This window comes from Bubalus bubalis, chromosome 6 (assembly GCF_019923935.1).
Source record: "Bubalus bubalis isolate 160015118507 breed Murrah chromosome 6, NDDB_SH_1, whole genome shotgun sequence".
Lineage (NCBI taxonomy): Eukaryota > Metazoa > Chordata > Mammalia > Artiodactyla > Bovidae > Bubalus > Bubalus bubalis.
In genome coordinates, this window is record NC_059162.1 from 26409588 (window position 1) to 26422809 (window position 13222).

The 13222-nt window shown below is 45.6% G+C and overlaps 1 protein-coding gene across 1 annotated transcript in view; it reads right to left on the reverse strand.

Moving 5' to 3' along the window:
• Nucleotides 1-1593: 1593 nt before the first annotated feature.
• CD101 (CD101 molecule) overlaps nucleotides 1594-13222 on the reverse strand; it is a 39076-nt gene continuing 27447 nt past the window's right edge. The window contains exons 9-10 of the mRNA XM_006054091.4: nucleotides 12574-12969; nucleotides 1594-4369 (exon numbers count right to left, since the gene is read on the reverse strand). Coding sequence (XP_006054153.4) covers nucleotides 4134-4369; nucleotides 12574-12969 — 632 coding nt within the window. The 3' untranslated portion in view covers nucleotides 1594-4133. The remainder of the gene's footprint in view (nucleotides 4370-12573; nucleotides 12970-13222) is intronic.

Below are 13222 nucleotides of genomic sequence, written 5' to 3' on the forward strand. Positions count from 1 at the left end.
CTCAGACTACTGTTTACTCCAACTTCTATCAAAATATTTCCTGACATTTTGAAAGTTTAAATGACACCTCTTTTGTGAAATTGTCTCTGACTTCTCATTGCCCACAGCACTTCACTGCACTGAGGGGGAGGTAAAAATTGAAAGCTAGCATGATAGAAGTCTGAACTGAGCCTACCAGGAATACCAATTTCTCCAGACCTGTCTGATGAGTGGGGAGCCTCCCATGAGCACAATCTGCATGACACACCTGCAGGAAAAAGGGGGCCTGTGATGAAGACGTTTCAGGGGTTCCTGGGAGCTGAGAATGGGAAGTGAAGAGCACAGTGCAAGGTTTGTTTCCCATATTGGTTCTAGACTGGCCAGCATTTGGGCCCTATAGAGAAAAAGGAGACGATGAGTGAACCTAAGGGAGCAGTGTTCACAAGAGAATCTTTAGAGATATGGGGGCACAAGCAACCTTGGATCTGCCTGCAATCCAAGCAGAGTGTCATGCAAAGACAGAATGAGGTTGGGCACTCTCCCAGCCTTAGAGTCCAGCTTTGGCATCTCGTGGGCTCCAGCATTGCACGGGGAGCCCATAGATCTGGTCAGAGCAGTGGGAAGTCCTGTGGGAAGGGACTTGTCTGTGAGTTCATCTGAATTCCCAGAATCTGATGGAAGCCTCAGAAATGCTTTAAGAATGCTTAATAGATGGCCAAGACTCTGTGTAAGGACTTTCCTGTAGCTCAAATGGTAAAGAATCTGCCTGCTATGCAGGAGACCAGAGTTCAATCCTTGGGTTGGGAAGATCCTCTGGAGAAGGGAATGGCAATCCACTCCAGTATTCATGCCTGGAGAATTCCATGGACAGAGAAGCCTACAGAGGCGGGCTACAGTTCATGGTGTCACAGAGAGTCAGACATGACTGAGTGACTAACACACACACACACAAGACTCTGTGTAAACGTGGGGCAAAAGCCTGTAGAATTTGGATTATTAGTGTTGATTCAATTTCATGTATGTGCACAGACAAGGAAGGCCTGGAAAAACTTGGGTTATACAGATGTTCATTTATGACCTGAAATGGTTTAAAACTTATCTTCATGTAAGTATCTGATTTGATCACCTCATAACAACCATATGAGGTAGAATTAATTATCACCAGATTTTTCTGATATTAGTGGATTTGAGCACAGTATTGATTGTGGAAAGAGTCTAGACTTACTGTCAGCAGGCCTAATATTGAGCTTTAATTAATTAATCTCTGAGCTTTAATTTCTTACCGGCAGGAGAAGAATAACAGTTCATTTTGCATGGGGATGCTGTGAACCTCTGAGATGATGAACAACTCCTGTGCAATTGTGAGAAATTATCATGGCACATGACTTTGTACCAATGGCATTCACCTTCTGCCATGAATCAGTTGTTTCCATACATGTCTCAAGGGACTGAAAATACCAAAAGGAATGTATGCATGCCTTATTCCTCTCTGTGTCATCTCATCCTGCAACTTAGGATGGTGTGGAATACCTCAGAGTGATGTGTTTCTCATCTTCAGTGGGAATGTGCAGGAAAAGATTCATGCTTCAGAACTACTTGGACTAGACACCAAGCCAGAGAGCCTAAAATTATTTATTCAAGTCATCAGCTATATAACAGAGACAGATATAATTGCTCAAATCAAGCTTCCTAGGAACATAATACATGGCTAAGATAGAACATAAGCTACTGAAAGAGAGCAGGGAGTGGCCAGTTTTTTCCATGAAGGGTCAGATAGTAAACATTTTAGGTTACTGTGGCAACTACTTTATATCGTATCAGCAGCCATAGATAACATGTAGGCAAACAAGAGCATCTGTATTCCAACAAATTGCATTTATAAAAACAGGTGGTGGGTCTGTTTCTGGCCTGTGGGCTACAGGTAGCCAACTCCTGAGGTAGAGGATTGTCCTGTTGCCAAGGAGGATTTACTGACACAAGAAGCCGGAAGTGGTGACATAAAAAAGTTAACGTCACTGATTAAAAGTAAAGATCTCTGTGAAGTCTAAAAAACTAAAAAGAACAAGCCCATAATCAGAGAGATTCCATATAAAATGCCTACTGAATTGGATAAAAACAAATTTTATTCTAAAAAAGTTCAGAAAAGTAAAAAGAGGACACTCAGGTTTTAGCTGCCAGAAAACTACTGTGGGACAAACAGCATGACGTGACTTCTTAGAAAATCTAACGTGCTCCAGCCCCATTCAGGAAAGCGGAGCGTCCAGAACAAAACAAGGTGATCATCCCAGGGGTATGGGGCTACATCTGCCCAAGTCACAACAGCAACCTTCACACCCAGGAAGTGCTCACTGGACAATAAATCTGCTCCAGGTGGAGCAGTTGGATATCTGAGTGTCTGTTCTGTGCAATCTCTGTGCTGAATTCAAATGTGAAGAACTGCTGTTTGAGCTGAGAGCTGAAAAGCAGTATCCAGGTAATGAGGGAGAACAGTGTTTGGGGGAAAGGGTACCCGAGCAGAGGCAGCACTAGAATCTACTCTGATTCTCTGATGGAGCTCCATTCCACTCTTTCCCCTCAATATACAATTAAGATAAAGGTTTCTGGGAAAAAATGGTGGGGGTACGGAAGGCATCACACTTTCTAAGATATCTTAACATTAGCTTTGTTTTTGGAAAACATTGTTCCCTTCACCTGCGAGAGATGAAATAAATGCACTGACATGTTTAAGAAAACATTTGGAATATTTCAAATAGGGCTACAAAGGAAGAGGAATTCAAGGAACCCGTAGGTCTGCAATGGGAGTTCTCATAGTCACCCATAATCCCCTTGCAAAGGAACTAATTATGTTTGGAGAAGACGTGTGTGCCTGATAAAATAATTAAAAATAAATTGCTCTCCTTGGAAATCCAAATTAACGAGTGTTAGAGCAACCCTGTTGGTCACATAGATAATAAATAGACGTGTTTTCTCAAGTCTGTTAGGTGGCACTGATTGATTTCCAATTCTGGCTACAACAGGGCCTGAGCAGCTTTTGAAACAAAGGTGAGGGGACCGCAGGCTCAATGGGGACAGTTGATATCTCTTAGGGGATGGTGGTTGAAAGTCATCAGCCATGACACTCCCCATCCCCAGCCCCTGACTTTTCCTGGCTGAGAATAGAGGACGCAGAGGAGCCAGTGTGACCCACTACTCCCCCGGAGCTCCTAGTCCCTGCCATAGCAGAGCAGGAAAGAAGCACTGTTAACCCTCTGCCCTCACATACCTACCACAGTCCCTTTTCCTGCTACTCAGAGCTGTCGGGTCAAGGAAAATAAGGCCTTTGGCTAAGAAGAGCCAGGAGCCAGATGGTCCTTTGGGTGTGGGAGGAAAGGGAGATTTGAGGCCCTGGGGAGCTGACTGGAGCACTGTTGCAAAAATTAAAAAAAAAAAAAAATTTTTTTTACCAATGACTTACTAAGTCTTATGGAGAAAAAAGAAGAAAGAAAGGCTACAAAATACTTGATCATTTCATTAAGGAACCCATATTGATTAAGAACCTACTATGCCGAGCTAGCTTGTGAGTAGCTTTTAGAGAAGGGATGGCAATGGGGTGGAGGAGAAGATGGGATTTCTGTCTTCAAGGTTGTCACAGTCTGGTTGGGAGGCACATTTGATGCGAATGAAGGGCATGTTCCCAACTTCTCTTGCCTTGCTGGCTTCAGGTCCTTTCCTATGCCTCTGATCTGGAGGCAAAGATCACCTAGAGCCAGGGGGGCCGGACCACTGAGTATTCTCCAGAGAATCAGTGACCTAAGAGAGCAAGGCGAAAGAAGCATGGCCCTGGAGTCTGCCAAAGGATCTCACTTCATCCCCAGCAGCTGAGTGAGGGAGGTACTCTTCTCCTTACACGTCTTCTGGATGAGGAGCCTAAGCCTTGGCAGGTGTGGCAAATGTAAGACCTAGCTCCTGCGGGGGATGCAAGGGGGTGATTAGATGGAATACAAAGAAACTCTTAACTGTTTCTGGAACCACAAACACACTCAATACATGTTCCCTCTGAGTCCTAGGTACTTTACCCCAGGCCACAGACTCCGAGAAGGGCAGAACCAGGGGGCGCGCGTATCTTGGGCAGTCCAGTTCCAAAGTCTTTCCTCTTTGTGGGCACCTCTCAGGATTCAGCTGTCTTCATCGTCATCTCCCATCCTGTTTGTGGTCCTGCCTCCAGCCCCTTTCAAGTTCACCCAGAGGCTCTGTTCTTTCTGCATGCTTAGACGCAGAGCTGACAACTTCTTAGCTTTACAGTACAGGCAGAGGAGGGACATGAGCAGAAAGAGGAGTATGACGAAGGGGCAGATGAATAGGAAATAGACTAAAGGTGCTGACGAGCAGATCCTGGAAGGAAACGTGGGCTCTGTACCAAAAAGGAAGAAAATAAAGAGAATCATTAGTCTCCAGCTTATTTGTACTCATCAATTATAAACACTTCTGGGATTTATTGTTACAGGAAAATATATGTAAAAATAACGGGGCCAGATAGCAGGGGGCCCCTTAAATCACACTCGAGGAGCCAAGGAAAGGGAGTTGGGAGAAGAGGGCTCTAGGGCGGCTTCTTCCAGCCCGACTCCCCCTCACCCAGCAATTTCCAACCACCAGAGGTTCTGATGACCTACTTAAAACTAACAGTCAGAAATGAAAACAAAACAAAAAAGAAAACCTCTCCTTTAATCTTCTTTTCTCAGAAAAGATATCTATAATTCAACCCTCGTTCCCAACTCTGTTGCCGATCCTGAATTTTTAACTGAGTTATTCCCACTGGCTGCTTCTGAAACACACACACAGGCGAGCACACACACACACACACACACACACACACACATTCTACACTGTCCTTATATAACAAGAGCACCCACAAATGAGAAGCACCATCCCTTCCTCAATCTCCAAATTGGCCTCTCATCCCCTGGCAGCCCCGCCTCAACCCCATTCAGCCCCTTCACCTCTCCCTCTTACTGTTGCCTCTACCTGTGAGCTCTCGGCTCCCCTATCATATCCTAAAGCCTCTGAGTCCTGCTGGCCTCACTGTCCATCGCATTGGCCGCCCCACCTTGCCTCAGGCACAGTTTTTCTCTTCTTTCCATCGTCTTCTCACATATCCCTTTGTTTAGACTTCTTTCATGCCCTTTTAACCATCTTGGTCATCACAGCTACTCCAGTAGGTCTCACAGTCCTTTGCTTCTATAGCCCCAGCAGTGCCTAGCACATGTGCCTTGATAATGCTTGCCGATCTGAATTAAACTGGCTGGCCTGCAACCTCATGGGCAAAGGCTACTATATAAAGGCATGCTGAAGCATGTGGCAGCTGCAGCCCGTGGGGAAGCGCCATCAGCAGACAGACACGCAGAGCGCGCACCAGCAGCCCCGAGGGGCTCCTGGCCCTGCGACCAGGCAAGCGAAGGCGAGCGGACTGCCAACACGGCAGGCTCTAGCAAGCAGTGCCCTGAGTTACTAGGCAAAGGACAGGGATTTAGTCTCTCGGTGCAGAAAGACACATGCTTAAAGAGACACCAACTATTAAATGCAGTCTTCCAACTACGTTTATTTACAACAGGATATTCAAAATCAGGGCTGTTCTGAAAAATCTGATGTTAATGGTAGCTGTGCTTTTATTGGAAAATTGCAATGACCTAAGTACTTTCTTCTTCAGAGGTAAAACTATAGGATTCATGGGATTACAGATGCTTCCAGATGAGGACAACAGGTTGAGATGTCCTTGTGACCAACCTCACGCTGCAAGAATTCCATTTTTGGCATTGCTAATACATTTTGTACCTTGAAGAACGTCTCTTTGTGGGAAGTCAAGAAAGAATCTAAACCTGGGTACAGCTCCTGCATTTGCAAACTTCCGGAGGAGAAGGCCCATGTCTTATGCATCTTTTCCTCCTGTGTAGCTCTCTGTTCACAGGTCATCAGTGGAGATTAAAGAATGAGACAATTGCATGCGTGATTTGCACACACCGGAAATCAGGGGTCACTGCCATGATGTTCCCCAGAGTACAGATCATCTCTGAACATAAGGCTGGCAGCTTTGCACAGGGCTGGCAAGGAGCTACAAGGGTTTATTCCCTGGCTTTTCTTTGGCCTCATTTATATTCTCCACCCTAAATCTGGCTTTTGTTTTTGAAAGAGTGGGCAATGATAAAGCTAGATTTTGAATTCTTTCTCACTCCTTTCCACATCCTTCCTGACTCTTCTCTCCAAGGCCCTCCTATAATAATTCTTCTAGGTCTTATCTGAATACATTTGAAAGCATATAGTTAAGAAAAAGGTACAGAATGCAATGTTAAAAAAGAATGGTGCTATAGAGACCAGTGAGCAAGAGTTCTGGCCTTGCTACTTCACACTACTCATGTAGGGAGTCAGGATTGAATATCTTTGTCTCAAAGATAGTTGGGTTCAAATCATGGCTCTACAACTTACCGTTATTGACTTTGGACATGTTACTTATCCTCTCTTTCTAATCATTAGTTTCCTTGTCAATCAAATGAGGATAATAATTTCCAGAGTTATAATGAGATAATGCTTAGAAAAGCATTAAACAGTGCTTGGCACATTTGTTGAATCAACAAAGAATAAATATCAGCTAGAAAGCTACTAACAAAGTTAGGAAAATCACAAGCAAATTTTCCCCACGAGACCAGGCAGAAAAGGGCCGCAGGCTTGGCTCTGTCCTTCCACAGCCTAAGCCTCTTCCTCAAATCTCTAATCTCTCTGTCCCCAAGGCAGGGAGACATTCAGCTGAGAGTCAAATGATTACTTGTGAGACTCTGGCTTCCTTTTCCAGTCATGGGAAGCAGAGAATTGGGAGGTAAGAGTCCCATGGCACCCATGTGTCACTGTTGCTAGGATGGTGGCTGATGGGGAGACAGGGCCGGCGCAGAGAAGGTGGAAAGAAACTTGGCTCTTGGATTTTTCTGCCACTGAGACTCTAACTTCCAGCATGAAGGGACTGCCAGAGGGCCTGACTATATAAATGGGGAGGAGGCTGCTTGACTTCAAGCAACCTGTCATCCAAGGACGACAAAACAGACCCCTCGCAGAGCTGAATTGGCCCACAGCTAGAAGCTGTCAGCTCCAGTGCTTCTAAATGACCTCTCCTGGGAGGGCAGCACTTGCTCTGGGTCCCACAGTCGCTGTTCCCACCATCTGCCTCTCACCCATATCTGGATGAGCAGTGGCGACATTCAGAACCATTAACGCTTGGCATTTTGAGGCAGTCTGAGTAAACGCCCCGTGCTCCAGGCACAAGGCCTGCGAGGCAGAGTCAGCACTGTAATGAGAATGCTTCATCACAGGGTTTAGTTCATAGCTTGTTTCCACCTTGCAGCCAAGCATAGCATGAGGAGTGTTCTTGTCTGATACTACCCCAGGTATACCGACTTTGGGCTTCCCCGGTGGGCTAGTGGTAAAGAACTAGCCAGCCAGTGCAGGAGATGTAAGAGACGCAGGTTCTATCCCTGGGTTGGGAAGATCCCCTGGAGGAGGGCCTGACAACCCACGCTAGTATTATTGTTTGGAGAATCCCAAGGACAGAGGAGCCTGGCAGGCTACAGTCCATAGCGTTGCAAAGAGTCGGACACAACTGAAACAACTTAGCACACACACATGCATACAGACTTTGGAGAAGAAAGGCAGAGGATAATGAGGGGACTAGCAACTCCCCCTCAACCCCAACCCACCCTTGGGCAACTGACATGCCAGGTGTGGTCATGTGGGAGAGGTGGCTCCTGCCAAGAACGGAAGGCAAGGTTAGGTAATGTGATACAAGTACATCCCAGAATAAATGAGCCCCTGACAGCATTGGTTTCCACTCCATTAAGACTCGCTTGCCCATTCTTTCATCAGGCATTTGTTGAACTGAGCACTATGTGCCAGGCCTTGTTGAAAGCACCGGAGTAGCATTGATAAGTGACACGTCCTCTCCAAGCACCGGACTAGCATTGATAAATGACACGTCCTCTCCAGAAACGTCAGTGTGATAGGGGCTCAAATCTCCTATGAGGACTTGCTTTCTAAACATATCCTTACCACCCAAAAGCTGGGAAATAGTAACAAACACCATACTACTACAAATAATCCAGCACCCAGAAAGCCTTATAACCTTGTCTATTAATTAATCAGAGAATTCTCTAGAATGAGATACAAAATGACTCAGGTAGTTGTTAGCCCCTGCGTTGGCTTAGTCATACCCAAGGAAGTAAGATGGAGAGGAAAATGCAAGGTGAGATCCACCAGGGAAACACATCTCCATTTTCTGCCTTCACAGGACTCACATGCTTCATAGTTTTATTAAGTAGCCCCAAACTAACCCAACCCAGTAATGACAAACAGAGATGGTAGAAAACCATTTGAGAAGTGAGAACTGGTAGCCTATTGTATTTGACCTGAACTTCGTTAATATACAGAGCTGGTCCTGACCAGGAGGGCAGCTATTCTGATTCAGTAAGTGTATTTGAGCATCTTCTGTGTGCCAGGCACTGTGCTAGGGCTGAGAACAGGACACTCAGTCTTTGCCTTCCCAGAAGGTATTGTCTGGCCCTGATGATGGATGTCAAACAAGTGTGATGACTAAGAGACAAAAGTAAGTCACTGAGAATGTAGCAGTTGAGTAGGTTGGTGAAGGATTAGTGAGTGTTGACCAGGGACAGATAACATGAAGGAGAATTCCAATCAGGAGGTGGTATAAATTCACTCAAGATGTTGGACTGTCAATCTTATCTACTCTCTTCTAACCTTCCTCTTCTGATTCTCCAATGGCTCTTTTTTCTCTAGAATATACACATGCTCAAGTCCCTACTAACTTCAAACCAAAACAGAACAAAGCAAAGCTTCAGTGAACCTCTTGCCTTTTGTTCTTGTCTTCTCTCCCTTTACGTCAAAGCTCTTGAAGGACTTTCCTGGTAGTCCCATGGTTAAGAACCCACCTTCCAATGCAGGGGACACGAGTTTGATCGCTGGTTGGGGAACTAAGATCCCATATGCCGTAACGCAACGAAGTCCACACACTGCAACAAGTGCTTGCACCGCAACTAGAGAAAGCCCATAAACCTCAATGAAGACCCAGTGCAGCCACACACACACACACACACACACACACACACACACACACACACAGCTTTTAAAAGCATGAGCTGGATTTGATGTGTCCACTTTCTCCCTGCAGTCTCATTTTACTACTTTTCTGTGATTGTCCTATATTGTCAAACCCAAAGGATATTTTCCTATTTTTGTCTTAATTGATCTCCTTGCACCAGCTGAATCTGTTGGCTCTCCCTTTCTTCTTGATACCCTTCCACTTTTGGTGTCTGTGATACCACCAAACCCCAGTTCTCCTATCTCTGTCTACTCCTTCTGTTCTCCTTCACAGGCTTGTCTTCTGCAATCCCCTGAGAAATAGTGGTATCTCAGGGGTCCATCCTTGGGCATCATTATAGGCTATAAATTGATGATTTCTAATCTATAACTCTGGCAGAGATCTCACTTGGAAATTCCAAAGTTTATGGATAGATCTCCCTAGATAACTCACTGGTACTCCAAACCCAATTCCAACCCAACTTATTCAAAATTGAACTAATTTTCTTCTTTAGATCCTTTTCTTATATTACCTCATCTAGTGACTGTCCCCACTATACCAGAAACCTGGTATTTATTCTTGACTCTCTTCTTCTGCTCATTCACCCTCCACATGCACACATAGGCATGTGAGCTCAGTCACTTCAGTCATGTCCGACTCTTCATGACCCCACATGCTATAGCCTGTCAGGCTCCTCTGTCCGCAGGATTCTCCAGGTAAGAAGACTGGAGAGGGTTGCCGTGCCCTCCTCCAGGGGATCTTCCTAACCCAGGATGGAACTGCGTCTCCTGCATCTCCTGCTTTGCAGGCAGCTTCTTTACTCCTGAGCCACTGGGCAAGCCGCATACACATGATCAGTCTCTAAATCCCGAAGACGCCGCCTCCTAATACGGAATGCCGAGTGCTGTCCTCTCAGCCCTCATGGGCACTGACTTCATTTGGGCCTTCATCTTGTCTCTCCTGGGCCCCTACAGTCAATTTCAAATAGTTCTTCCGGCTCTGTGCCTGCCTCCCTTCCAATTCACTTTTAACATTGCTCCCAGGGGGAGCTTTCTAAAATGCAAATCTGACATGTCACTACCCTGCCTGAATTTGTTCAATGACACTCTGTAACTTCCATGATAAAGCTCACCTTTCCTGGCTCCGTACAGAGGACCCATTTGACCTCAGTACCCTTTCCATCTCCCGAGCCTCCTCTCTTGCCATCCTACCACAATTTCTCTGATCATCTTGCATATCCTTTCCTTTTCCCAAAATTTGTGCTTTCCTTTGTACAGGCCCCATACTCTGGGAACATTCCCAGACCCCCTCCTCACCTAGCCCTGCTTCTGCTCCCTCCTTAGTATCCTGAGACTACTTCATTCATGACTCCTATTATGTTGGACTCTCCTTCCCCTACCAGCCTCAGCTCTGTGGGAACAGACTTCATAATATATTTTTTTATGTGCCCTTAGAATCTCATAATGTTATTTACTGAACAAATTAAAATATCTTGCCACATAAATAGAAATATACAAATGTAGATGTGTGTGTGTGTTAGCATGTCTGGAGGCATAAGGGGAAACTGAGGTAGCATTTGTTAAGCACTTACAACGTGCCAGGGACTCTGCCAGATACTTCATATGCATGTGTATTATGACCCTCATTTTATGAGAAAGCTGAGGAACCAGGGGATGACTTCACAGCTAGTAGGGAGGTGACAGAGCAACAATTTGAGCCCAGGCTTCTCTGATTCCAAATGCTGGAATTTTTATTATCCCACACTGTCTTCCCAAATACCAGAAAGGAACAGTCAGGTAGAGGAAGTGAGATGCTGTATTATAAAGATCGACTTGGGAACACATACCTATACTTACAATGAAAACCCTCAGGTTCTTACGGCACAGGCTTCTAAGCACCTTCCCTTGTGAAGAATACAAAGACCATTTGGTTTGTAACGCTTTCTTTTCAGAGTTCATTTTTTAAAAAACCTTACACCTGCTTTCTAAGAATTCCACAAAGATGAGCGGTATACACACACACACACACACACACACACACACATATGCTGTGAACAATCCCATCTGTCTCAGGAGAGATGTGCTTTTTAGTCACAGAATATATGCTTTTTACAGTTATTATCTATTTAGTCTACTATACAAACTGCTGAATCTACAGAGCCCAGAAATTCCAGTGGGAAAATGTGTACAGAATATGCTCAAGGTAGGGACTTCCTACAACTGTTGGAATGGAAGAAAAGCTGATAGGAAAATCAATTCTGCTTGGAAACTTGGGAGAAGAATCCTGCTGAAGAACAGTCAGGGAGAGGGAGTGATGGACTCCAGGGAGCAGGTTAGATAACTCTGATTTCCACTCCAGAAGCCTTGCTGGGGCTGGCATGCAACTATTACTACTCTGAGACAATGCCATTCATTCTCAGTAGCCCTCGTTCCCACCTATGGTCTGTCTCCAAAGCTAGCTGGCACTGTAAGGAGGTCATCTTGATTGATCGTTTCTACTCTTCCTGGTGCGGGGCACCAAGACCACACCCCTGCCTCTCCAGTGATCCTCTCTTACTGCAAGTGCAACCTATAGCTCAGCTCTCGCCTTCTCCTTAAACCTCACCAGAAAGAAGCTGCTTGAAGGATGAGCAGGCTATTACATCTACCAACTCATTGATCACCTGGGAAGATTTAGTGGTCTGGCTGGAGGAAATTTTGCTTAATGAATGCCTGGTATATGCTTGGCACTGCACTGGCTGGAAAGAACCCCTCTTCTCCTTCACAACCTCTTATTCTGCATGCCTCCTGAAGCTGAGTGCTCAGCGGAATAGATTGACTGTCCACACAGAGAAGACCATTGTGGCCAATGGTCTTCACGTACCTGCACTTTTGCTAGAGCCTGTAAACAAGTCCTATGGGGCACACTTGCTTCTGTGATGCCTTTTGAGGTGCAATTAGGAGAAGAACACCCACTGACTATCACGATCAAAGATCTGGTAGTTTGTTGAGCATATCAGTAAGAAGCTTGGCACTTATTCATTGAGAAAGACTTTGTTTGTTTGATTGGTTTTTGACTCAGGGAGCATTTAGATGTAGCTGATTTTGGTTGAACAAGGTTACAGACAAAGTCACCATGTCACTATTCCTCACCCCACTCTCACCACCGGTCAGTATTCTGAGATTGGAGTGTCAGCTAAGAGATAAAGCTGTCTGCTTCAAACATTATTTGGTTACTTAAAGGGATACAATATTGATGGCTTTTTTGTTTATGAGGGGAAGTGGGGGAGGAGGTCAGATGCCCTTGACATTTAAACGTCCATGCCAAAACCTCATGTAACCTTGTCTGTCTGAATGAGTTACTATTGAGAGAAATGGAGAAGTCATTTTCTTTCTGTAAATTGTGTTCAGCCTGAGAGGAAGCAAAACATAGCAAGGCAGGAAAGCATAAGAGCAGAGACAGAGATTCTCCTGACTGCAAGCCGTGGCCGATGAACCTCTGGTTACCTGAAGGCAGCACTCTGAGCACCACAGGCTGTGACTCGTCTGATGCTTGGCTGACCCACTTGCTTGGGTTGCCGTGGAGCTGCCACTCCGCCACCTTGCACCAGTATTTTCCAGCATCCTTCATCTCCACCCGCTGTAGCGCCAGGACAAAGTCAGCAGCGGATGAGCGGTAAGAGTGCAGGCGCCACCTGAGCCCCTCTTCACCATATTCCAGCAAGCCATCATGCTGCAGGTGCACCAACATCCTACTTCCAGAATTTTCTCTCTTCCAGTACCACATCACAGAGAACAGGGAGGCAGGGCTGATGGCACCCTCCAGGCTGCAGCAGATGGTTACCTCACTGTGCTCGGAGGCATTTTCTGTCCGGGACCCTTTGGAGATGCGTACCTTACTTCCTAGGAAACAAAATGGCAGTAAATTTGAGAGGAACTTCAGATTGGACACATCCTCTGAAAAAACTACTTCTCGTTGAAGTGATGCTGTCTGATAACCTTTAGATATCAGGTCCTTCATCTTTAACACTTTGCCTTGACCCCTGTCCTTCTTCCATATTTGCCAGAACATTCTCTGCTGTGAATCAAGCCAGCCACTTTCATTCTTCAGCCCGCCTCTTGTCCACTGGCCCTGTCACCGAAAACCACCCAGGTT